General features: G+C 40.2%; 1 protein-coding gene and 1 long non-coding RNA gene across 2 annotated transcripts in view; both read left to right on the top strand.

Annotated features, from left to right (window-relative positions):
* Nucleotides 1–1,613: 1,613 nt before the first annotated feature.
* Nucleotides 1,614–4,195, top strand: LOC122123265. The gene is made up of 3 exons (XR_006150370.1): nucleotides 1,614–1,734; nucleotides 2,455–2,544; nucleotides 4,163–4,195. It is a non-coding gene; the product is annotated as an uncharacterized LOC122123265 (long non-coding RNA).
* Nucleotides 4,196–4,263: 68 nt separating this feature from the next.
* Nucleotides 4,264–27,186, top strand: part of LOC122123298 (zinc finger protein OZF-like) — a 32,695-nt gene continuing 9,772 nt past the window's right edge. The window contains 2 exon segments of the mRNA XM_042697657.1: nucleotides 4,264–4,991; nucleotides 4,993–5,423. Of these exon segments, the coding sequence (XP_042553591.1) occupies nucleotides 4,264–4,991; nucleotides 4,993–5,423 (1,159 nt within the window).

Raw genomic sequence — 27,186 nt, forward strand, 5'->3', positions numbered from 1 at the left:
TAAAGAAGTAATTAGAGATTTTTTTTGTACAGAACAAAGGCCATCCTAGGACTGAAGCATAGAGCTTTGGCAGAAGTAAACCATGCACAAAAATTGTATACAGGAACTGCAAGAAAATAAATTTCCTGTCCAGTCTGATTAATTTGTATGGTAGACAAAGGACACTAACATGCTCAGTGTAGTTCACTCTATTATTACCAAGTACTCTAAGAGTTTACAATATTCTCACAGTACCAGCATATGACATCATATAATATAGTTACTTTTCAGTGAGATAATTCCATTAATAACCTAACACTATTGGCCTTTTAGTTTCTTTTTTGGTGGAATTAATTCTTTGAACTCAGGCCCTCATATTTGCCCAGGAAGTACAATATCAGCTGATCCATTTACCTAACCCATGTACTTTATTTTTAATACACTTATGTGTTTGTATATTGAATTTTCATGCTCTATGAATAATGATATGGTGCTATGTTTTCCTTGCACAAATCATTTTCATCATTTCGTCATTTTAGAAAAATTACATAAAATGTATGTTTTATACATCCATACATTCCTTTATCCTTACCTAAACATTTACTGTTGGGTTTTGTTGTTGTTGTTGTTGGTCGATAATGCAGCTTGAACTCTAGGCCTGGGCACTGTCCCTGAGCTCTTCAGCTCAAGGCCAGCGCTCTACCACTTGAGCCACAGCACCACTTTTGGTTTTCTTGTAGTTTATTGGAGTTAAGAGCCTGCCTGGGCTGGTTTTGAACTGCAATCTTCAGATCTCAGCCTCCTCAATCGCTAGGATTACAGGTGTGAGCCACCAGCACATGGCACATTTACTGTTTTATATCTATGTTGACTCCTTTTGGTGTTCTCTTGGGGGAGAATAATTTCTTGTAATACTCTTAAATACAATGTTTTTTTAATGAAGTATCATTTCCTGAAAATGTCTTCAATCTACATTTTAGGAGAGTGCCTCAGCCCAATTGTGAATTGAAGGATATTTTCTTTCTTACAGATATATTTCCATTTTTGGTGTTAGTCAGCCTCTACACCTCTAGTATTTTCAAGAATGGCTAGATTGGAAAAATTGCTGTACAGTCTTCATTTGTAATGGGTTTGATATGGGAGTAAAAAAATCTCTCCTTTTAGTCTCTACAGAACAAATTAGTACTATATTTCATTTGAACTTTAAAAAATTTCTTGTATATTTTTTAGATCACATGCCTCCTTTACTTAACTTTTTTTTTTTTTGGATGGTCGTGGGGCTTGAACTCTGGGCCTGCGCACTGTCCCCAGCTCTTCAGCTCAAGGCTAGGGTTCTACCACTTGAGCCACAGTGTCAAATCTTATAAAGGCCAAATGAATAATTAGCTAATTTCTTTAAGCAAACATTTCTACTTTCATTTTTCTTTCTCGCATTGTATAGATAATACATCAAGCCCCAAATACTCTATTTAAGACAAAAACATGCATGTAGAAGAATGAAATTCCAGACTTGATATTCTCATGACTAAAGGCGCACGCGCGCACACACACGTATATACACACATACATGCACACACATACATACACACATACACATATTTTTACTTGATGGAAATGTGCCATTACAGAAACTGGTGTCATTTGATGATGTGGCTGTGGACTTCAGCTGGGAGGAGTGGCAGGACTTGGATCTTGTTCAGAGGACCCTGTATAGAGATGTAATGCTGGAGACCTACGGCAACCTGGTGTCCTTGGGTGAGCAAAAGTCACATTCATTTGTTAGGTCAAGTGTTTTTAGTAGATATGTGAACATTTATCAAACTTGCATTGGTATTTGAGTAGAAGATTCCAGTCCATGCATGTGAAGTATCATTCCTTTTTCAGGAAAACTTCAACTTGATTATATAACTCGTGAGGCATTTGTATTCTTTTTTCAAGTTGCCAAGTAAGAAGTGAGACAAAAGTTCTAAACTGTGTTCCACTAACACGAGACAGTCTTCCCACTTGAGACAATTTGTTGTAGGTGGATATACAATGTAGAGTAGAATGTATATGACTATTGGAAGCATGATCTGGGAATCACTAGATGAAAGTGGGTATTTATTATTCAAGTGTGGTATTGGGTGCGGTGGTTCATCCCTTTAATCCTAGCTAATCTGGTGGCTAAAATCCAGGATTTCAGTTTGAAGCCAGTAATGGCAGCAAAGACACCACAAGACTTATCTCCAATTAACCACTTAAAAACTGGAAGTGGAGCTGGGACTCAAATTGGTAGAATGCTAGCCTTCAGCAAAAGAGCTGAGTTCAAGCTACATAACTGGCAAAATAAATCCAAAGCTGGGGGCAAGTTAACTATGGATCCAGTGAGGAATGAGAAACAAGATTTAGTAGCAACCTTGTGAATAGGATGTCTGAACTTTTATAGCAGTGATGACCCAGCATGAGCAACAGTTCTTCACTGGTTCTTATTAGCAGGGCCCTGTGTTCCTAAACCTAACTTGATTGTCAAGCTGGAGGAAGGTGCAGAACCATGGATAGGAGAAGCCTCAGACAAGAATTACACAAGTGAGTTAATACACCTTGCATAGTGATGTTGGATTGAGAGCTTGGTTGGTAAGTTCATCTTGCATTGTACTGAGCAATAATGTTCCTACTTCCCCTGAGTCCTGAGTGTGGTAGAGAACTAGGTGATCCTTTGTCTCAAAGACTTGTGAATCCAGAATTCATACGGAAACACTGAACTCTGTGTGGCAGTAGAATTAAAGTTAGCAATTCTCTTTCTCCTTGTAGAAATTACTCTGAAACAAAAAACTAAAATGAGAAATTTAGAATATGAGATTTCATTTTCTTTGAAATTCGGAGTGTGCTGGTATGAGGAAATAAGTAGTATGCCAGGGTTGCTGTCCTTTAATAAGGAAAATAGCTTATCAGTGGTGGGCAGATACTGGGATTCAGAAGCAAAGCATTTAGTCTAAAAAGGCTCATTAAGGGGGCTGGGAAGGTGGCTCAGTGGTAGAGCGCTTGCCTTGCATGCATGAGGCTCTGGATTCGATTCCTCAGCACCACATTAGCAGAAAAAGCTGGAAGTGGCGCTGTGGCTCAAGTAGTAGAATGCTAGCCTTGAGCTGAAGAGCTGAGGGACAGCACTCAGGCCCAAAGTTCAGGCCCCACAACCGACATAAAAATGTACTCACTATCTACAGTATGTAACTGTAACCCCTCTGTACATCATCTTCACAATTAAAACAAACCATTCCTGCTTAGATGAAAGGCAAGGGGATGTATAAAATACTCTTAATGGTCTCTGAGTCTAGTAATTATTCGTATGTCTCACCTAATAGATGAAAAGCAAAGTAGAAAAATACATTTTTCAAGAAAAGAAAAGGAAACAAAGCAGCATTCCCCTATGGTCAAACAAAACAATATTTGAAAAACACAACCACAAAAATACTAAAGGCAGATGGCAAATAGTCAGCTTAAAACTCTAGCAGTATGTAGTTGAGTAAATATTTTTCCTGATATAAAAAGAAGAAAAAACTGAAATACAGAAAAACATTTTCCATTGTAAAATATCATTATTACTTTCTTAATTAATGTATTAGGCAGAAGAGTATATTTTTCATAAAGCTATTCCTACTTTGATACATTTTTTGTCAGTCCTGAGGCTTGAACTCAAGGCCTGGGCAGTGTCCTTGAGCTTCTTTTGCTCAATACTAGCACTCTATTGCTTGAGTCACAATGCCACTTCTGGTTTTTTCTGTTTATGTGGTACTGAGGAATCAAACCCAGGGCTTCTTGAATGCTAGGCAAGCACTCTAACACTAAGACATATTCCCAGCCCCATACTTTGGTATTTTAAGTCTCTAACAGATAGGATGGGAGAGAATGTCTTTACCTTTACATTAAGGAATTTTTTTTTTTTTTTTTGGGTCCGGTCGTGGGGCCTGAACTCTGGGCCTGGGCATTGTCCCTCAGCTTTTCAGCTCAAGGCTAGTGCTCTACCACTTGAGCCACAGCGCCACTTTCGGCTTTTTTCTTTTTGCTTGTGTGGTGCTGAGGAATCGAACCCAGGGCCTCATGCATGCAAGGCAAGCACTCTACCACTGAGCCCACCTTCCCAGCCCCCTCATTAAGGAATTTTTGGTCTTATGTTTTTGTCTTTTTTTTCTCTGACTCATTTTAGATGTCCAAGAAATGGAGGATGTGATTAAGAGCTTCCAGGAAAGTCCACGTGAATGTCTGTGTGAAGTAGCTGTCAAAAATAGTAACACAGTAGAAGAAAGTATGAGAACTTTTGATTTGAGTGATGAGCAGCAATGTAAGTCTACTCTCCTTGCCCAAGAAATACTTCAGGGCCAGAGGAAAACACCTGAATGCACTGGATGTGGAAAAACCTTCTATTTAAGACATACAGTCACTACACATCAGAAAATGTGCACAAGAGAGAATCCTTGTACATATAATGTATGTAAAAAACCTTTCAGTAGGGAAATTGTCCTTGCAAAACCCCATAGCAAATATGCAGAGAAGTCCAATGATTATATCCAGTGTGAAAAATCTATGTCTCTGAAGTCAGATCTGACTTTCCCACCTCAAACACCCACAGAAGAGAAACCCTATCAATATGAAGGACATAGGACAAATTCTACCCAGAAGTCAGCTCTCAATCAGTATCAGAGAAGTCACACAGAAGAGAGAACTTATGAATGCGACAAATGTGGAATGTTTTTCAGACTGAAGTCATACCTCACTTCACATCAGAGAAGACACACAGGAGAGAAACCTTATGAATGTAACAGGTGTGGAATGTCTTTCACCTGGACGTCACAACTTACTATCCATCGGAAGACACACACAGGAGAGAAACCTTATGAATGTAACAGGTGTGGAAAGCATTTCACCCGGAAGACACAACTTACTGCCCATCAGAGAACACACACAGGAGAGAAACCTTATGAATGTAACAGGTGTGGAAAGCATTTCACCCGGAAGACACACCTTAATGATCATCAGAACACACACAGGAGAGAAACCTTATGAATGTAATGTGTGTGGAAAGTCTTTCACCCGGAAGACACACCTTACTGATCATCAGAGAACACACACAGGAGAAAAACCTTATGAATGTAACATGTGTGGAAAGTCTTTCATCAAGAAGGCAAACCTTACTGTCCATCAGAGAACACACACAGGAGAGAAGCCTTATGAATGTGTCAAGTGTGGAAAGTGTTTCATGAGGAGGGCAGATCTTAATGTCCATCAGCAAAAACACACTGGGGAAAAACTTTATGAATGTAACAGGTGTGGAAAGTCTTTCACCCGGAAGACAGAGCTTAACATCCATCAGAGAATACACACAGGAGAGAAACCTTATGAATGTAACAGGTGTGGAAAGCCCTTTACCCAGAATTCACACCTCATCAAGCATAAGAGAATTCACACTAGTTAGAAATCTTAGGAATGTAAGGAGCCAATGATTGTGCCAAAGGTCTGATAAATTGACAGGTGTTACAGAGGAGTCTACGTGGTTTCAAATGACTGGGTGAGTTTGTGCTCACTTATACAAAGCACCGCATTCAATGAATGAACCGTAATCTTACTGCTTACTCCAAAGCGACATAAATATATATCACTATCTATTGATCTATTTGCCTGTATTTGAAAGAGTATATCAAATAAATTACCAATTAGTGAGATTGATATTTCAAATCAAGAAAAAAATTTTTTTGGTCAGTCTTGGGGCTTGAACTCTGGGCTTGGGCACTGTCCTTGGGCTCTTCAGCTCAAGGTGAGCGCTCTACCGCTTGAGCCACAGTGCCACTTCTGGGTTTCTAGTGGTTTATTGGAGATAAGAGTCTCACGGACTTTCCTGCCTGGGCTGGCTTTGAACTGTGATCTTCAGATCTCAGCCTCCTGAGTAGCTAGGATTACAGGCGTGAGCCATCAGCGCCCAGCCAAGAAAGCTTTTTATTTTACATGTCACATTTATTCTTAATTCAAACAAATTTTCACAATGAAAATACATTTTAAATGCTGCTCATTGTTTGTCATGATGGCACTCTACATTGGTTACACATTATAATGTGTGGTTGAAGGATTTATTTTTTTGAAACAAAACTGTTCATGGCAAACTCTAGTGGCAGGTGCTCATTGTGAACATTCCATGATGACCTCTCGTCATGATTATGAGATGATACAGTCTTGCCTTCTACTCAGTCAAGAGGTTCACATTTAAATGGTTGGAACATTCTCATGTTCCCGTGTCTAGTCATGAGAAATGGGAAATCTGAATTGCTGTGGAAAGTATGTTCATACAGAGCATCTGAATGCTGTTTTTACACATGACTGTTCAATGTTAATCTATATTCCTCTGCAATTTTTTACTTTTTAAATTTGTTACAAAATTCCATTAAATTACTCAATTTTTATTTTAGATCATGCTATGAAAATATTTTTCCCAATTTCAAGTATTGTAGTTTTTCTAATTTAGTTTTGGTAAACATCTTTTTTTTTTTTTTTTTTAATGTTTTTTGGGTCCGGTCGTGGGGCCTGAACTCTGGGCCTGAGTGCTGTCCCTCAGCTCTTCAGCTCAAGGCTAGCGCTCTACCACTTGAGCCACAGCACCACTTCTGGCTTTTTTCTTTTTTGCTTATGTGGTGCCGAGGAATTGAACCCAAGGCCTCAGGCATGCAAGGCAAGTGCTCTACCGCTGAGCCAACTTCCCAGCCCTGGTAAACATCTTGTAAGAGAACAGATAACAGGGATCACACATACACTGCCTTTATTAGATGAATGAACTTGTGATACTAAATAGAACAATGTCAGAATTTGAGGTGTGGCACGTGGAATAGAGTGCCAAGCTTTACCATAGAAGCCAAAGAAGACTAGAGTGCCATGAATTTAAGGCTAATAACCAGTAAAAGCAAACAAAAGAAAAATGGATATAGTAATAGAATTTCATCAGACAGTAATTATACATCATCTTCTTCCTGTAGATAACCAAATAGAGAATGTTAGACATGGAAATCCAGATACTTAGGTGTGTTTTCAGAGCATAGTACTGAGATTGTACTGCTATCTTAGTCCCTGTTAATCGGGCCCTACTGGGGGAGTGATCAGAGGGAGTAGCGCCATCAGGACAGTGTAGTAGACACTGGGTGGTGGAGGGAAAACAACTTGGGTGTTCCTCTGAGTGATTGGTGCTGTTAGGGACTGTGGCACTAACTTTATACGGGAGATCAATTGCTGTTCCCCTGTCCTAAAGATGATAAGACTGACTGAGTCCTTCATTGGTGAGGAGGACTTGAGAAGGAAGATACCTGTTCTCAGGTGTCCTGGCCCCCTGGCTTGTTCTTTAACTCAACTCAGTAATCAACAGAAAGTCATCATTCTCTAAACATCAGTTTACTAGGGCACAAGGCCTCCATTAATTAGCTTAAGTGCTCATTGGGGCTGGTCAAAGAAAAATTATTGGCACAAACATCAAGTGGCAATTGGTTCAGGATGTTCTGAGCTCTGGGCAGTCTTGGGGGCCAAGTAGAACACTGGTCATAGATGGGGTCACCTACTTACTGATAATGAAGGCCCCTAGAAGCCTTTGACAACAAGTATATGTTTAGAGAGGATTTTCACAAGTAGTCTCTTCATCATGCAGAAGCTGATCTAATTTTGTTCAGGAATGGAAATGATTTAAACCTTCCCATGGTTCAAGCAATCTAGAGCATCAGTCTTTCCAGGATCCCTTTGTTGCAGAAGGGTTTAAGAAAGGGATTAAGACTTGCTTTTGGCTCTAGATTCCATGACACCATGCAAGGAATCAAGCATTGAGGGAACTCTAACTTCAGCACCTAATGAGACTTTTTTCTCATTACCATCACTCAGGAGTGTTGGGAATCTGAGGAAGTGTTCAAAAATCTCTCAATTCTTGCTCTGCCCTTCCCTGAGAGCATGGTTGAGATCACAGGAAACAGATATTCATATGAGCTGCAAATTATTTAACCACATAAAGGAAGCAAGTGAAGGCTTACCTTTTTTTCCCCAAGGTTAGTCAATTTGATTACAGGCACAGGTAACATTTCCACAACATCAAACATGGAACCTTGACACAGAATCATCTATACATGGTATAGATTCCACTGTTCTTTTAAATCCAGGGCATCAGGCTGCAACCCTGTGATTTCTGTCACCACTGCCTATGTCTGATCTGTTTCGTGTGAATTCCCCACAGTGAAGACTTTGGCCCATAACCATTCTGTGATGGTCAAGCCCATGCCACACTGGTAAAAATACAAAAGCATATTCTCATTCACACCAATTTGGCCAAAGGATTAAAAAGAAAAATCTTTTTTTTGGGAGGGGGTCTGGTTGTGGGTCCTGAACTCTGGGCCTAGGCGCTGTCCCTCAGCTCTTCAGCTCAAGGCTAGCACTCTACCACTTGAGCCACAGTGCCACTTCCAGCTTTTTTCTTTTTGCTTATGTGGTGCTGAGGAATCGAACCCAGGGCCTCAGGCATGCAAGGCAAGAGCTCTACCACTGAGCCACCTTCTTAGCTCCAAAAAGAAAAATCTTATATATATCTATGTATATATATATATATATATATATAATATATTTTTTATTGTAAAGATACTGTACAGAGGGGTTACAGTTACATGAGTAAGGTAATGAGTACACTTTGTATCAAGTATTGTTACCCCCTGCTTTGTTTTTCCCTGCCAACTCTTCTGGCCCCAACTCTCCTCTCCCCTGGCCCAAAATTGTAAAGCTCACTTTCAACATAGTGTCTTGTATATCTCATTGGTACAATGGGTCAACTTGTATTCTTTCAGCATTTTGTTATTTCCCTTCCCAAATTAGAAAAATGTATATATAAGATGCAGGGCACCAGAATCAAATACATTGAAAAAAATGGGTAATACCATGGGGGAAGAACATACCAAAAAAAAAATCACTTAGTACATTGTAAATGCATTAAGAACAACAGCAACAAAGATAAAACATCTTGTGTCACTATCTTGGGGTTCATTTTGCTTAACATCTCATATGCTCCTATATACTTACCTTTTGACCTTTTCTGCTTGTTCTAGACATATACTAGATATTGCCAATAAGGAAAACCATGGGACCTATGTTTCTTTGGGCCTGGCTTACTTCACTTAATACACATTTTTCCAAGTCTGCCCCTAACAAATGGGGCAATGTCATTCTTTCTGATGGAGGCATAGAATTCCATTGTGTATATGTCCCATATTTTCTTGATCCATTCATCTACTGAGGGGCCTTCCCGCGGACCGGCTCTGTCAGGACGACGGAGGACACCTAGTGGAGGAACTGGAATAGGTCGGGAGATGGCAAACAGACAACTCACACACAAGAGGAGTGGATGCTGAGTGCGATTTAATGCAGAGGATAACAAATTTTTATAGCAAAAGTCTCCATGAGAAAGGGCAAAAGGTTACACAGTCTTGCTGCAGGGCTTCATGGGTGGTCACCAGCTGGTCGCCTGATAGGCACTTGTTTCCGGCTTATCTCTAAGAAATACAATGGGTTTCGATGTTTGTCACCAATTAACCATTACCTATTTTTATAGAGGCCTTAACTGTCCCATAAGATCTTTCCTGTTCTCAGGTCTGAAAGCTGGTTTCCCATGCTAAGCAGACTCCACTGGAGTAGGCGTGGCAGGGCCTCTGGGTTGATTCCATATCTTAGCTATGGTAAATAATGCTGCAACAAACATAGTTGTGCTGGTAGCTTTAGGATGGTGTTGTTTGTGATCCCAAAAGTGGGATTGCTGGGTCATAGGGGAGCTCTGTGGAGTCTTTTTTTTTTTTTTGGCGGTCATGGGGCTTGAATTCTGGGCCTGGGCGCTGTCCCTCAGCTCTTCAGCTCAAGGCTAGCGCTCTACCACTGGAGTATTGATATTCCTCCAGCACTTTTCTTTCTGCTAAGGATTGTTTTGCTATTTGGAGTCTTTTATTCTATATAAATTTTTCAGTTGCTTCTATTTCATTGAAGAATGAGGTTGGGATATTGATAGGCATCACATTGAATTTGTAGATAGTCTTTGGCAGTATTGCCATTTTCATGATGTTAATCCTCCCAATCCAGGAGCATAGGAGGTTTTTCTACTTCCTTAGTTCTGCTTTAATTTTCTTTTTTGAGGTTTTACAGTTTTCATTATAGAGGCCCTTTACTTCCTTAGTTTACTCCTAGGTATTTTATTTTTTGTGTGGGGCTATTACAAAAGGAGTTGCTTTCCTGATTTCAGCCATGCTCTTCTCATTATTGGCATCCAGAAAAGCCATTGATTTTTGAGGATCAATTTTTTTTTAATTTTTTTATTGTGAAAATACTTTACAGAGGGGTTACAATTACATGGGCAAGATAATAAGTATATTTCTTGAGATTTTTTTTTTTTTGGGTCCAGTCATGGGGCCTGAACTCTGGGCCTGGGCGCTGTCCCTCAGCTCTTCAGCTCAAGGCTAGCGCTCTACCACTTGAGCCATAGCGCCACTTCCGGCTTTTTTCTTTTTGCTTATGTGGTGCTGAGGAATCGAACCCAGGGCCTCAGGCATGCAAGGCAAGTGCTCTACCACTGAGCCAACTTCCCAGCCCAATAAGTATATTTCTTATCAAGCATTGTAGCCTCCTCCTTTGTTTCCCCTTCCCATCCCATCCTCCCCCTACCTCCCACCTAACCCTCCTCCCCCCCACCAAAGTTATAAAGTTCGTTTTTGACATAACAACTTGTACATCTCATTGTTGCAATGGGTCCACCTGTATCCCTATTTAAACGATTTGTTTTTTCCCTTCCCCTCCACAAATTATAACAACATCAAATACAGTGAAAACAGGGGTTATACTGTGGGGGAGGGACATACAAAGCAACAAAGAAATAATCTTATAAATGTGTTAGAAACAATCCCATGAAAGAAAAAAAAAACATTTGAATACATATCTTAGGGTTCATTTCCCTAACATCAACTTATCTGACCTTTTCTGTTTGACTCAGACATATACTAGTTATTGCAAACAAGGGAAACCATGGGACCTATGTTTCTTTGGGCCTGGCTTACTTCACTTAATATAATTTTTTCCAAGTCTTTCCATTTCCTAACAAATGGGGCAATGTCATTCTTTCTGATGGAGACATAGAATTCCATTGTGTATATATACCACATTTTCTTGATCCACTCATCTACTGGAGGATTAATTTTATACCCTGCTACTTCGCCAAAATTTTGGATCAGCTCAAGGGAATCCATGGGGTTCTTTAAATACAAGATCATGTCATCTGCAGAGAGGGAGAACTTTACTTACTCTTTCCCTATTTGGATCTCCTTTATGTTTGCATCTTGTCTTATTGCTGAAGCTAGGCATTCTAATACTAAATTGAAGAGAAGTGGAGAGAGTAGACAACTTTGTTTCATACCTGAATTTAGAGAAAATTAGGCTTTTCATCACTAAGTATAATGCTGGCTGTTGTTCTGCCATATACAGCCTTTATTATATAGAGGAATGTTCCATGGATTCCTACTTTTTCCAGAGCTTTCATCATAAAGTGGTGTTGGATCTTATCAAATGCTTTTTCTGCATCTATTGAGATAATAATGTGGTTCTTATTCTTGCTCTTGTTGGTGTGATGGATTATATTGATTCGTGTATATGAACCAGCTATGCATCCCTGAAATGAATCCTTTTTGATCATGGTTTATAATTTTTTGGAAGAATTATTGAAGTCAATTGGCCAAAATTTTATTGAGAAGTTTTGCATCAATGTTCATCAAAGAAAGAGGTCTATAATTCTCTTTCTTTAATGAGTCCCTGCCTAGTTTTGGAATGAGGGTTATGATGGCTTCATAGAAAGAGCTTGGTAGTGAACTTTTCCTTTCAATTTCATTGAAGAATTGGAGGAGTATCAGTGTGAGTTCTACTTTGGAGGTCTTTGACTTCTTTCTCTAGGCCCTCCTTTACATCCATTATGCTTATATTAGGCCTTCTGATTGTGTCTTCTAAATGTTGAACAGATGAATCATATTTCTTGGATTTGTCTTGAATACTTATCTGTTGGTTCTCTATAATCTCTAGGCTGTCTTCAGTCCCAGAGATTCGCTCTTCTGCATGGACTAACCTCTCAAGTCTTTCTACTTGGTTTTTTTATTTCCTTTCCTTCTAATTGGTTAGATATGAGGCCTTCAAATTCGTTGGTGGAACTTTTAGATCTTGTATGGAGTTCTTTACCTCCTTAATTTGGTTTTCAGTGTTCACTCTTAAATCCTTTAGTTGATTGGTAATAGTTTAATTGGACTCCTAAGAAGACCAAAATCTTGAACAGAAAATCCTGAAGACAGTGACCAATTTCTCCATATCTCTGGTAACAGCTATTATACAAATTCTTGAGAAATTGGTTTTTGTAAGCTCCCATTTTTGTGTGTGATTGCTCAGTGTCTTTCTGTGTCAGGTTATTTCACTTAATGTACTATCTTCCATGGTCCTTCATGAGATTGCAAGTGACAATTTCTTCTCATCACAAAGAAATATGTGTTCCGGCTATTGGATATGCAATCACTGCACAATGAAATCATGGAATATTACATTGTACTTCAAAATGAGTGCAATATAATTTGTAATCAAATGAAATGATTGTGAAATTATTATTAATGTCTCATGGTCAGCATTCTGTTCTCAATCTCTGTGAGTTGTTGCTTGTACTTTTCTTAGCTTCCACTTTTGTGTGAGATTACTAAATATCTTGCTAGTTATTGAACTAGTTATTGAACTTAATATCTAGTTATCTAGTTATTTAACTTAATATAATATCCTCCATATCCCTCCATGACATTGTACATGCCCCTTGTCAAAAAGAACAATATGTATTCTGGGTATTAGATATGCAATCACTACACAATGAAAACTTGTAACATAATATTGTACTTCAAATTTCTGTATATACCTATAGAAAGTGACAAGGATCAATATTCACCTGAATTTTACCTTACGAAATGCCTAACACAGTCCTTCCTCTATCTACTTCTCTCTCTCATCTCCCTAAAAACCATCTTCTGTTCATTTTTCCATGTTTATAATTTTTACATTACTCCCAGAATTAAGTTTAACAATGTCTTTTTTTTTTTTTTGTCAGTTGTGATGCCTGAACTCTGGGCCTGGGCACTGTCCCTCAGCTCTTCAGCTCAAGGCTAGCGCTCTATCACTTGAGCCACTGCACCACTTCTGGCCTTTTCTGCTCATGTGGTGCTGAGGAATCGAACCCAAGGCCTCATGCATGCAAGGCAAGCACTCTACCACTGAGCCACCTTCCCAGCCCCTAACAATGTCTTAATAATGGTTTGGTAAAATTATCTGAAGGGAGTTGGAAAAAGGGATAGTAGTGGGGGTAGAGAGATATTCATCCTTCTAACTTTACATTCAGCCTCCAGAATAATGAGAAAACACAGGCTCTTCACATTATCCACAGTTAGAATGGGCTTACTGTCAATCAATCAGAAGTGAGTCATCACCAGATGTTAATTAAATCTAAAGTAAGTACTGAAGTCATTTGGGGATTACTCATTGAAAACCAAATGCTTAAGACTCTTGTCTTTATTTGCCCACCAAAGAAACCAGAAGTGCAGTTGTGGCTCAAATGGTAGATTAGCCTTCAGCAAAAATGCTTGAAGACAGTGCTTAGGCTCTGAGTTCAAGTTTCAGAGCTTGTACCCCCCCCTCCACACACACAAATGTGTATACCCCCAAATGTGTCCTTCCATGTTAACTGAATGTTTTATGAACTAATTTGGGAAAAAAAGGTGATGAGAAATGTGCACATTTTGTAATAAACAAGGAATGGTATCTTCCATCAGATTTTCCATTCAAAAACTGTACTGGAAGTAGTAAGTCATTTGTGTTATAGTGCATAGACCACACATACAGTGGCAGACTTCGGTGGAGTGGTGGAGAAATCGATGCTTTCATATCCTTGGCTCATATCATGGCAGTCTTTTCCCATCTGTCACTACACAAACCACCTTGCAGATGATCTGACTTCAGTCTCAAAGGGCCAAAGTTCTTATTTCTAAGAAGAGATTATAAAATTACCTTGACAAACCATTCCTTATAAATGAGTCAGTGAGTGCCAAGAGCAATGAATGGTTCCCATTACACCTAGCTTACCTCTGCCACGAAGGATTTCTCTCAGAAGTTTCTGACAGCTTCCTACATTGGGTTTCTGTATGAGTGAGTGCTTTCATGCTTGCTGAAGATAGAGTTCTGTTTGAAATCCTTCCTCTAATGTTTACATATAAAGAGATTCTGTCATGTGTTCAGCTCTCTTTTACCTGTAGAGATGTGACTTCTGGATTTGTTTTTATGCATTTATTATACATTAATTCCTACTGTGTCAGATCTCAGGTGCACTGAGGACTGACTTCTGATTAAAAGTCATTGCGCATCTGTTGTATTTGTTAATTTTCTTTCCTCTTACTTGAGACAGTTCTCCGATGAACACTGAGGTATGCCTTCCAGGTCAAAGAATTTTCACATTTGTAATATTTATAAGGTTTCTCTCGTGTATGTGCTATAAGCACTGAGCTGTGCCTTCTTGGTGAAGGATTTTTCACATTTCTTACATTCGTAACACTTCTCTCCTGTGTTTGTTTGCTGATGCAAACTGAGGTATGACTTTTTATTGAAAAACTTTCCACATTTGTTTCATTCATAAGATTTTTCTCCTGTGTCTGTTCAAAGATAAATCCTGAGCTGTGCCTTCTGGAGGAAAGATTGAACATTTGCTACATTCAGAAGGCTTCTCTTTGATGTGTGTGCTCTGATGCAAACCGAGCTTTCTTCCAGGAGAGTGCTTTCCACGCTTTATTACATTCCTAAGGTTTCTGACATGTGTGAATTTACTTATGCCTGTTACATTCATAGGATTTCTCTCCTGTGAATTCTCATATATTTGTTGAGGTGGGACTTCCACTTGAAAGATTTTCCACATTTGTTACATTCATAAGGCTTCTCTCCTATATGTGTTCTCTGATGCAAAGTGAGGTCTGACTGCTGTCTGAAAGCCTTTCCACATTCATTACATTCAGAATGCTTCTCTCTGTGTGTATTCTTACATGCAAAGTGAGGTCTGATTTCTGTCTGAAAGACTTTCCCTATTTGTTACATTCATAAGGTTTCTCTCCTGTTTGTGTTCTCTGATTCAAAATGAGAGATGACTTATGTCTGAAAGACTTTCCACATTTATCACATCATAGGGTTTCTCTCCTGTGATGCAAGATGAGATCTGAAGATTATGGGTCAAAGCCAGCCCGCGCAGGAAAACCTGTGAAACTCCAATAAACCACTAGAAAACTGGAAGTGATGCTGTGGTAGAGTGCTAGCCTTGAACTGAAGAGCTCAGGGACAGCGCTCAGGCCCAGAGTTCAAGACCAATGACTGACAGTAAGTAAATAAATAAATAAAAATTTAAAAAATAAATACAAAACCACACAAGATTAAGTGCCTACAATGAAAACCTTGTATACTGAACAGCACTATCAACAAAGAAGCAAAAGAATGGTATGAGAGAAAATATTTGCATATATCTCTAAATGGATTACAATAAAATAACTTTTACACATGCTAATAAGGACATAGTTTTAAATAAAAACAACAAAAATCCATCCGAAGTCTTACAAAAGCTAGGAAAGATGTGAAAACAATGTGAGTCTTGGTGCATTTCTCTCATGTATGTAAAACTATCAAAGATGATACCAAGAGTCCTGAAAAGAACTAAATATAGAACTACATAGGAACATGGTTAAGCACTTCTATACTTGTGTGCAACAGAAGATAAAGCAGGGAGTAGAACAGATACTTGGAGAATCTCTTCACAAAATCTACTCATAATAAGCAAAACATCGAAGCATGTGAAACAATAAATGTGTGGAAAAGGAGGAAAATTTTACTACATTTTATGGCAGGGATGAACGTTAAAGAAAATAAGCTAAATAAAACACACCAGACATGGGGCTGGGAAGGTAGCTCAGCGGTAGAGTGCATGCCTTGCAAGCATGAGGCCCTGGGTTCGATTCCTCAGCACCACATAAACAGAAAAAGCCGGAAGTGGCCCTGTGGCTCCAGTGGTCAAGAGCTAGCCTTGAGCAGAAGAGCTGAGGGACAGCACCCAGACCCAGAGTTCAGGCCTCATGACTGGCAAAAAACAAAAACAAAATAAAACACCAGACATAAAGGAACAGCCACGGTATGTTTTCCCTTACTGAGCTTCCAAGGATCAACAAACTTGTAGAGGCCAAATGTAGGATGATTCCAGAGACTGAGATAGAGAGGAACAGGAGCTGCCTATTTAATGATCATACAGCTTCACAGATGGAAGATGAAAACTGGTGTAGATGGATGGAAGAAATGGCCACACAGCAATATGGCCATGTGTTTTATCAGTGAACTGTACGCATAAGAATAGCTAATGGAGCCACACACAGCCTTGAACAAACATATACTCCCTGAACATAGGAAACTCAGGAAGGATTAGGTGCCAGCCTATGCTACAAAACAAGTTCAAGAGCTTGCTGGACTCCAAAACAAGACCTGTCATTGAAAAGAATATGGAAAAATCAAATTTGGGATTCTACGAAGAGATATGAGTGACATATGTATCTATTTTACCTACTGAAATAACAAAGTGAAAGTGCTTCAAATATGCTCAAACTGTTTAGCTGGAACCACACTAAAAATAGCATTAATAACAAACACAAATAGACAAAAGATACAAATTATTATAATCTGTGCATCTTGCTTGTAGGTTTTGCAGATGTTTTCACTGACTATTGCTCAAATGTGTCACATATTTCTGAATCATTTCTCCCACTAGATTCCTAATGATACATTGCCACACATGTTATTTAGTAGAAAAGTACCTGAGATTAAAGTTTACTACATAGTGAAGAGTTAAAAATTAGGAACCTCACTTCATCACAACCATTATTAACTTGCTAATTGCTGACTTTGCCTCTGTAAATATGCTTGCATTTAGACCCCCTTTGGCCTGGGAGATAATTGGCAATAACTCAAGTATTGGCTGGCCCAGATATCAGCCCACCCAGAACAAGAATAGCGGTTATAGATAAGTGCATGTTCTTCAGTTCCAAATTAATTAAGCCATCCCTGGGACAAACCTTGACAATGACCACCTGGCCAGACCATAAACCGGGTCAAATGTCAACCAATTATAGACCAACCATAAGCCAATTATATCACAAAGAGTATTTTATGCTGATTCTATGATTTTTGCCTTTAAAAATGTCTGTAACCTCTGCTCGGGACTCCCTGTCTGCTTGGGACAGAGAGTCCGTTTGTGCAAACGTCAAATAAACTCCTCTTGCTTATTGCATCTGCTGGTTTGGAGTCTTGGTTCCTGGGGTGCCCTCCCGTTGAAGAAAGTATCCCAGTGAGTCTGGAGTCTTTCAATAGAAAATGTATATCAGATTTTGCTATTAATGATATTTTAGATATGAAAACCATAGTCACTATATTGTTTATTTTCACAACCAGCTTCTATCTTATACTGTCAGTGAATGAAAATATTCAAACAGAGCCAGAAGAAAAAGTAAAACTGCAGGAACCACATCAAATGAGGTTAAATCAGAGAAAGATAATAGAATCTGGGAAACTCAAATTATTTTATGTTTAGCAACAATTTTCCTGTATATTGAGTAAGAAAAATATCAATTCTAAGAGCCATGTCACCAAAAGAAAACTGATCAGTAAGAAAAACTACTTCCCAGATAAACCATTTGAAGAAAATAAAAATTAAGAGACAAATGGAGGAAAGTGAAACTGAGAGAATGAAGGAGAAAAAGAGACAGAGAAAAATAGACAATGAGAGAGAAAGAGAGAAATAAAGCTAGTGAAGCTACATGGTGGTGGCTCGTGCCTGCAATCAGGAGGCTGAGATCTGAGGAATGTTAGTATTATCCCCACCTTTACTCCTCAGCTCCACCCAGACCTGAGCTCCTCCCAGCCCTAGTTTTCCCCCCCATACAGCTGGCCGCTCCCTGTCTCCACTCAGACCCACCTAAGCATGCAACTAAGTCACTTCCTGCCCCCCAGATCCTATTGCTTCCTGAATAGGGACAGATTCATGTGCTCCCTCCAAGACTGGGAAATATGGTCCCTCTAATAAACCTTATAATAATCTTTCTCCTGTGCCTGCTTGTGGTCCCCTGGGATGGACATGAAGGAACCCTACAAGGATCACAGACTGAAGCCAGGAAGATATGAAAGTCTGAGTCTTATCTCCAATAAAGTACCCATAGTCATTGGAAGTGGAGATGTGGCTTCAGTGGTAGAACATTATCTTTGAACCAAATAATTTCATGGTCAGTTTCCAGACATTGAGTTCAAGAATCAGGACAAGCATACATAGAAAAAGGGCATTGTATTGTATTCAAATTAGGTTTTAACAATTGTTTTTGGAATACTTGTATAGGAAGTCTCTCTCAATTTTTTTTTTGTCAGTCGGGGAGCCTGAACTCTGAGCCTGGGCACTCTTTCAGCTCCTAAGCTCAAAGCTAACACTCTGCCAATTGAGCCACAGTGCACTGCTGGCTTTTTTCTGCTTTTGTGGTTCTGAGGAATCAAACCCAGGACCTTATTCATGAAAGACAAGCACTCTACCACTGAACCACCTGCCTAGCCAGTCTCTCTCATTTTAAGTGATGTAAAATAGGCTACTTATATTAGTGGAGAAATTGTAATTTGTGAAGAACAAACACATAAAGTGGACTATATCTGTGCCAGCAACATTTTTCTTTTTAATCGGAGCTTTTTAATGGAGCTTGAACTCTGTGCCTGAGCGCTGTCCCTCAGCTCTTCAGCTCAAAGATGGATATAGCGCTCTGCCACTTGAGCTACAGCACCACTTCCGGTTTTCTGATGGTTTATTGGAGATAAGAGTTTCACCGACTTTCCTGCGCAGGCTGGCTTTGAACAGCCATCCTCAAATCTCAGCATCCTGAGTAGCTAGGATTACAGCCTTGAGCCATGAGTGCCCAGCTGCCAGCAATATTTTTAAAGTTTCAAAAGCCATAGGAAGTGCAGAGGATGAAAAGAAGATCACTATGTTTATATGAGATATTTTCAAGGAATGTTTACCATTCATTGGCTTCAATTCACAAAAAGCAAGTTTATAAAGTCACATGGGTGAGTACCAGAATCTCTAGGTTCAGGAGAATAAACGCATAACTCCTGACTCTCCTTGTCTCGAAAATCAGAGGTTTGTGAGCCACTTTCTGGCACTTGAAGGAACAAGTGCTAATGGTAGCACAAACCCATGAGCTCATAAAATATCATCCACCCCAGACAGGAAAGATGGGCAGGGCAGACTCTGGCTAGGTGCCTCAGATCGCTTCCAGTTACAGCTCCCAAGTTCCCCTGAAAAAGAGAATCTGGGCTTCTACCTCTTGGCTCTGACTATGGAGTACAAAGCTGCACTTCAGAGCACTTCCAGCAACAAGGCAAAAGGAAAGAAACCGAATTTGCCACTAAAATCACCAACAGTGGCCAAGGAGGCTCTGGCCCCTCTTCCCCTCCCCTGCCCCCACACACTTTCAAAGGATCTATGCCGCGATAGAAACTACAATTCCCATAATGCGATGCACAATTCACCTAGAGGAAGTGGGCCTGTTACAGGTTTTTGACTGGCACCAGACCCTTGGTCCTAAGTGTGCATGGATGCATGGGGACCTTTCTCTCTCAGCTGCGGGAACTAAGGTGAGTTTCTTCTTGAAAAATCAGTTTACCTCCTGAAACATTGTGAAACAAACCAAAAAACAGAAATATATTGGGCTCATTACATAATTTGGCTTTTTAATTCTTAGTTCTATTAATGTAATTGAGGTTATGAGAATACATTGTTTTTGTTTTTGTTCAAAAAGTACGTTTTGCTGAATGTAAATTATGTCTCTGTTTTGCCTTAAAATTTTGAATATCTCCCCTCTCACTTTAAAAAGGTATTTGCAGCTGTGTGCCAGTGGCTCATGCCTGTAATCCTAGGTACTCAGGAGGCTGAGATCTGAGGATGGTGGTACAAAGCCAGCTTGGGCAGGAAAGTTCATGAGTTTTATCTCCAATTAACCATCAGAAAAATGGAAGTTGCCTTATGGAAGGGCTCACCTTGAGCTGCAGAGCTCAGGGATATATATATATATATATATATATATATATATATATATATATATATATATATATATATATTTGGATAAAATAGCAAAATTTTAAGATGTATATATATATATATACTTTATAATCTTTGAATTAAATGGATTTGACAAAATCTACTCATTACTTTCCCAGAAACTCCCAAATTCCATCTATGAAATTTTAAGGGGTTTTTGGTTATTTGTGTCTGAAATTTGACTTTCCTTTAAAAGTTTTTTTCACTCCTTTTGTTTTCCTGTGGTTTGAACTAAGAGCTGGGGCACTGTCTGTGAGCAGTTGCTGTGCTCTACTTGCCTTTCTTTTATTAATTGCTTCAGGGAACTAGTGAAAAGTTTCCTCTCAGGGGTTTCTTAGAAAATGGTAGTCCTCCTCCAAGACTGTTCAAAAAATGGTTGTCTAGGGAGATCAGGGTGAATGTGGGTAGGGATAGGGTTTGGGGTAGGTCTATACTCATGTGAAGCTTGATCACTTCCTCCAAACCAGTTTGTTTTTACTTTTCTGTTTTGCATATCCTATTTTGTTTTGATTTTCTACTTCTTCTCTGATACTAGAAGTTTCTGCCAGCAACTCTAGGCTACATATCTAGGGGACATCAGACTTGTCTTCCCAGACTGTATCCATTACATTGTGGAATAAATCTTTTGCCTCCCTCCCTCCTATCAGAGATCCTAAGCTTGTTTCCTAAGGGTTCATTGTGATTGTTGATGATCCTTTCCTACATCATGATTGGGAAGGATTGTGTAGGAAATATTCATGCCTGATATTCAGTCCTCTGGTGCATGGGTTCTCCATGCCTTTTTTCGTGGACATGACCCATTCCTAATGAAAATGGAGATCGTGAGGCACTTTTGGATGTATAGATGTCAACTTTGGAGCACCTATAAAATATGAAGGAAAAATAATTCTTTCTTTCTGTAAAAGTTTAAAGTAAGTTCCTGAGAGGCAAGGACATAAGGATCAGGTATAAATGGGTGCTTCCTAGACTAGCTGTGTCCCATAGTTGTCATTGTTCAAGGTTACATTTTTCAAACATTCATTTCTAAGTATTATGTTTATTGTACTAGTATAAATAGAATTTACTTCCTACATTATTTTTCAATTGTTCATTGCTCACAGACGTAAGTCTCATTATTTGGGAGACAAATATTATATCCTCTTCCTTCATTGATCTCAATTATTAACTGTTGCAGATCCTGATGTAGAAGGTACAAGTATGGTAAAGTATTCAGGGATAGAGGCTCTGACTTCCTCTGGAGGAAAAGGTGAACAATGGAAAAAGATGGAGCTTATGCATAACAATATTAGAATTCCTTTGGCAGGAGATGTGGTGGTGCATCCCCCTTGGGTTCCATTATGCCTATAGATTCCTGTGGTCGCGATGATCCACCACTATGGGGGGGCTTGTGGATTATGGAGAGCCTGTGGATTTGTCCACTGTTCTGGTGGTGGGAGTCTCCCAGTGTGCACTGCAGGACTGGTCTCAGAGGAGTGACGTGATCAGTAGTACCTTGCTGGCCCCCATGTTTGTCAGCCTGTGTGGACAAACTCACCCTGACATCTGGTACTGGCTGCTGCCTTGAGGCCTATTTGGATGAATGCCTCTCTACATCCCATACCTCTGTTTGAGAGACCTGTTCTGTTTAATGGTTTTGTATCATTTACTGTGCAAGCTTATGTTATATATCCATACATGGTGGTAGTTGAGCTGGGTATGGCTTTCAAGAGTGGGGTGGTGTTTCATGCCACTTGCAGGAACAGTTGTGTTCTTATTAACTGCATAAATCCTTCGAGACTACTATGCAATCACCTTAACTTATGTTGCGTGTTCAGTTGATAGAACCATGATGGTATTGTAAGTTTGGGTATGTTTCCTATTGAGGTTCAGAGGGCTCTTAGCCATTGCTGCAGATTTTTGGGGAATTTGGTTGCTAGCATTACTGCTACACTAACTCTTCTTGCTAGTGCTTCTTCTGTGACCTTCTGTGACCCTTACCCAAACCATATATACAGTACAACATGTTAATACTTTAGCTTGATATATTTCTGGTGCACTGGGATGCAGGTGGGCAAAGATAAGACGATTGTGATATGTTTTATGATTTGGAAACAGCAATGATATATGTTGATAATCAGGTAGAACTGCTAAAGATCCAGTTAAAAATGAGGTGTCATGCTAATGGTCAGTACACCTGTGTTATTCCTCTTAAATATGATGGAAATATGATTTGGGCCAATATCCAGTAACATATTTGAAGAATCTAGTCCTCTGATCATTTAAGCTTAGACATTATGTAGCTTCAGGGTCAGATATCTGATATTGGTCACTCCATCATGCAGACTTAACTGCATCAGTTCTCCATTACCTGCAGGGATTCAACCTGGGAAATAGCACCCCTTTTACCATTTCTTAGGCATTTTCCTGTTTCTTGTTTTGGTATTCCTTTTTCTTCCTTTCTTCCTGAGATGTAAGATCTGCTGCTTTTTCCAGGTTCAGGCTGATAGACACTTGCTCAATTTACAATATAAAAAAGGGGGAGATGCTGCAGACCCAGAGGTACCAGGAACTGGCAAGGTGTGAGCAAAAGCCCCACAACCACTGACTCCAACCTTCAGGGCTATAAGTACTTGCCCTTTTCCTAGGAGGGAGTGTTCCTTTTAGCTTCTGGGCCTGGGGCTTACCTATAGTTGTTTGGTGGACAAAGATTGAACTAGAATGCGGAAGGATGCATAGGGTCTGCACATGCTCCCACATTGAGTCCTAGAACAATGTGATGCAACCATTGGACAGATATAGAAAGTGTCTATAGCTAAGGTTGTTGCTGGAATAAAGAGAGATTTACCATTGGCCTTCTCTGTCTCTTCAAGTATAACCCCCTTGCCCTTCCGGGGCACTGCTGGTATTTTGGGTAGCCCCAGCAGTGGTACAGTGCTTACCTAACATGCATGAAGCCCTGGGTTGAAGTCCTCAGTACCACATACACAGAAAATGCAGAATGTGGAATTGTGGCTCAAGTAGTAGGGTGCTAGTCTTGAGCAAAATAAGTTCAGGGACAGTGTCCAGGCACTGAGTTCAAGCCTTAGAGTTGGGACATAAAACAAAAGAAATGCAAGCTGGGAGCTGGTGCCTCATGTCTGTAATCCTAGCTATTCAAAAGGCTGAAACCTGAGGATCCCGGTTCAGAGTCAGCCTGGGCAGCAACATGTGTGACACCCCAGTGACCACCAGAAATCCAGAAGTGGTGCTGTGGCTCACCTGGTAGAGTACTTACTTGCCTTGAGCTGAAGAGCTCAGAGATGGTTCCCAGGCTCAGAGTACAAGTGCCGTAACCAACCCCCTCCCCCCCCCAAAAAAAGGATAAAGAATAAATACTTGCATCATAAATGTAAGCCTCAACAATGAAAACTACACTTCACAAGTAGTCTTGGAATCACCCCAGTTTTTCCTGATCCTTTTCTCCTTGCCTCTCAGGAATTTACTTTTACAGAACTAAATTAGTTTTTCTTTATATTGTTAGAAGTGCTTTAAGTTGATGTATATACATCCAAATATGCCCTTTGTTTCCCATTTTCAGTTCCATTATAGAGACATAGAAAGCCCATACACTGGAGAACAAAAATTAGGCATGAAAGTTTCCAATCGAATCCTTCCCAATTATGTTGTAATTAAAGGATCACCAAATATCACCATAAGCCTTTAAGACTAGTATAGTATCTTGAATAAGAGAGAGGGAGACTGTTGCAGACCCTGGGGTGCCTGCCAGAAGTAGGCAAAATGTGAGCAAAGGCTTCAGGGCCATTGACTCCCAGCCTCAGGACTGCAAGTCCTTGACCTTTTTTATGGTTTGAGGAAGTGTGTGTTCTAGCTTTTTGGCCTGGGGCTTAAGTGAAGGGAGGCTTTGGTGGAAAAGATGGATTGAAATAGAATGAGGAAAGATGTGTGCTGTTTGCACTTTTGGGCACAGTGGGTCTAGACCAATATTACACAAGCATTTGAGAAATATATCAGAATTGTGCCATCAGCCATCTCTCTGTCTCCTTAATTATCATCCCATTGGCTCTCAGAGCTTTGCTTGTGCTTTGCTGGGATTGTGGCAGGAGACAAAAGATTTATTCCACAGTTTAGAGGTTCCCTAGATATGTAGCCTAAAGCTACTGAAAGGAACTTTTAGGATCCGTGAAGAGGTAAGAATTCTAAAGAGTTTTTCACATGCAAAATGAAAGACAAAAGCAGACTGGTTTGCAAGTGATTAAGCTTCACATCAACATTGATCTATCCTAAACTTCACTCTTTTATCCCACCTTCATTCATCCTGACCCACCCAACCCCCAAACTACTCTCTTTGTAGGGAAATGGAGGTGATTTGCTATGTTCTTAAGAATCCTATGAGGAATCATTTCACTAGTTACCTTAAGAAATTATTAAAGGAGGGGGCGCTGGTGGCTCATGCCTGTAATCCTAGCTACTCAGGAGGCTGAGATCTGAGGATCACGGTTCAAAGCCAGCCCGGGCAGGAGAGACCTTGAGACTCCTATCTCCAATAAACCACCAGAAAACCGGAAGTGGCACTGTAGCTCAAGTGGTAGAGCGCTCGCCTTGAGCTGAAGAGCTGAGGATAGTGCCCAGGCCCAGAGTTCAAGCCCCACGGCCTGCAAAAAAAAAGAAATTATTAAAGGAAATGCAAGTAGAGCATAGCAAAAGCTCACAGACAGTACCCAAGCTGTGAGTTCAAGCCACAGGACCAACAGCAAAAGGGAAAAAAAAACAAAAAAACTCTTCAATGAAAAGCAAAATTCAGAGACAACCAAAAACTCCTTTTGATTGAATAGATAGAATTAGGGAGTTCTTGGAAAATTGTTAGATTTTGCGAAATCCAAATCAACACAAGGATTTTGCTGCATATATACCTAACAATCTTCCTATTTTATGCCAGTGTATATATTGCAGCAATGGGAAATGACACAGGTATAAGTTTAGTGTCTGTGAGTACCTTTGTAAAGTGAGAGGGGATGTATTAAACAAATTAAGGCCAAACTGAGATATAATTTACATTCAGCAGAAGGCAGGCATTGAGCAAAAAGAAAGGTATAAGCAAGGCAGTCTCATAACCTCAATTTCATTATTAGAACTAAGACCCAAAAAGCCAATGTATCCAATTCTCCACATATATTTCCATGTTCTGATTGGTCTTAAAGTATTTCGGGAGAAAAACAGTGGTTTTCAAGAAGAAACTTAGCTTAGTTCCCATAGCAGAGAGAGAAAAGTACCAATGCACACAAGCAAACTTGTTCCCAGGTATGTAGCAGGGTGGCACCGAGCATTGTGGGAATTGTAGTCTCCATGGAGGACATTTTCTTTGAAAGTCATGGGCTGTTTTTGTTTTTTGGAGTGTGGGTGCGGGGCAGAAGATCGTTTTACCCATGAGTCTCCCTGCCCACCATGGGCATTTTAAGTCTGCCTCTTCCGGATTCTTTCCTTTGCTTTGCTGCTGGAAGTGCCCTGAAGTAAAGTGTGGACTTCCATAGGTGGGAGCCAGGAGGCCGGCGCCCAGCTCTGTGCAGTGGAGCTTGGGAGCTGTAACTTGAAGGAATCTCAGGCTTTGGAACTGATGTCAGGTAGGAACTGTGCGATTGCTGCTGGAGTGTTCCCTCCAAGGGTTTCTTTTTCTTTTTCTGTTCCTGTTTTTTTGGTCGTTGGTGGGGCTTAAACTTTGGGCCTGCAAGCAGCATTCCTGAGCTCCTCAGCTCAGAGGGAGAGCTTTATACTTGAGCCAAAGCTCCTACTTCCCTCTCCATGCTTTTCTCCAGTCTGGGGTTGGTAATTTGCTTGAGGTTCAGGAGTTTGTGCTGCCATTAGCCTCTGGCCCTTCAGATGCAAGAACCTGATTCCCAAATGTCTGAGAGCAAGCTGGATTAATCTCCAGACAAGGAGAACCCAAGAGCTGTGCATTTGTATTCCAAGACCAAGGGATTCTTCTATTAACCCACATGACTTTAATTGCTTTGCCCAGATGTAAGAGGAGTACAGGAAGAATTCTAGTGAAATTGTGAGGTGTGTGCCTGCCTGAGTCCTCTTACACTGCAGTTGTATTTGGGGCTTCTGTGTTGTTTCTCTTAGAGATGTTTTAATCTATTTGGCCTGAGTTTTTATTTTCCTGGCTTGAGTTCCCAAGTGTTTGTACACGATCCTGTTTCTTTTTTTTTGGGTCCGGTCGTGGGGCCTGAACTCTGGGCCTGAGCGCTTGTCCCTCAGCTCTTCAGCTCAAGGCTAGCACTCTACTACTTGAGCCACAGTGCCACTTCCGCCTTTTTTCTTATGTGGTGCTGAGGAATCGAATCCAGGGCCTCGAGCATGCAAGGCAAGTGCTCTACCACTGAGCCATCTTCCCAGCCCCCACGATCCTGTTTCTAGAGACAGTTGTACATGGGATATTGGAGTAGTGAGTACTGGGCCTCTATTTTTAGGAATGAAGCCTAGCAATGTTTGAAGCAGAGCACCCTATGAATAGGAATCTCCATCCTAAATGAACAGACCTGGTCAATTCTGGGAAGCCCTATAGAGCAGAAGCAGAAAAGCACAGGAAGGGGAAGATGTTGCTAGCTTCCTTTGCCTTATGCAAAAATTGTTGCCACTTCTCTGAGCACCAGATTCACGTGGTACTCTTTCCTACACCACTCTCAATCACTTTTTGCTGTTGCAACGTTTAAACTAATTTCTGGGAGTTGTGATGTGCTGAATTAAGGAATAAACCAGAGCGTAGTTATCACAGGGTACCTGAGGCAGTGATTTGTGATGGTTGGGCAATTATTTTGACTGAAAGTATTTATTTATGTACTAATCCCTAATCTTCTCGCTAATGTATGCAGCCTGTTTCCACTAAGACTTTTAGTATGTAATCATTGAAACTTATCTTAAAGGTGCCATCTGTGGATTTGCTAATGCTAGCTCTAATCAGTTGGTTGTGCCTGGTAGTTCAGAAAGTGTTGGTC

Source organism: Dipodomys spectabilis, unplaced genomic scaffold, assembly GCF_019054845.1.
Source record: "Dipodomys spectabilis isolate Male_0828 unplaced genomic scaffold, ASM1905484v1 ptg000227l, whole genome shotgun sequence".
Taxonomy (NCBI): Eukaryota; Metazoa; Chordata; class Mammalia; order Rodentia; family Heteromyidae; genus Dipodomys; species Dipodomys spectabilis.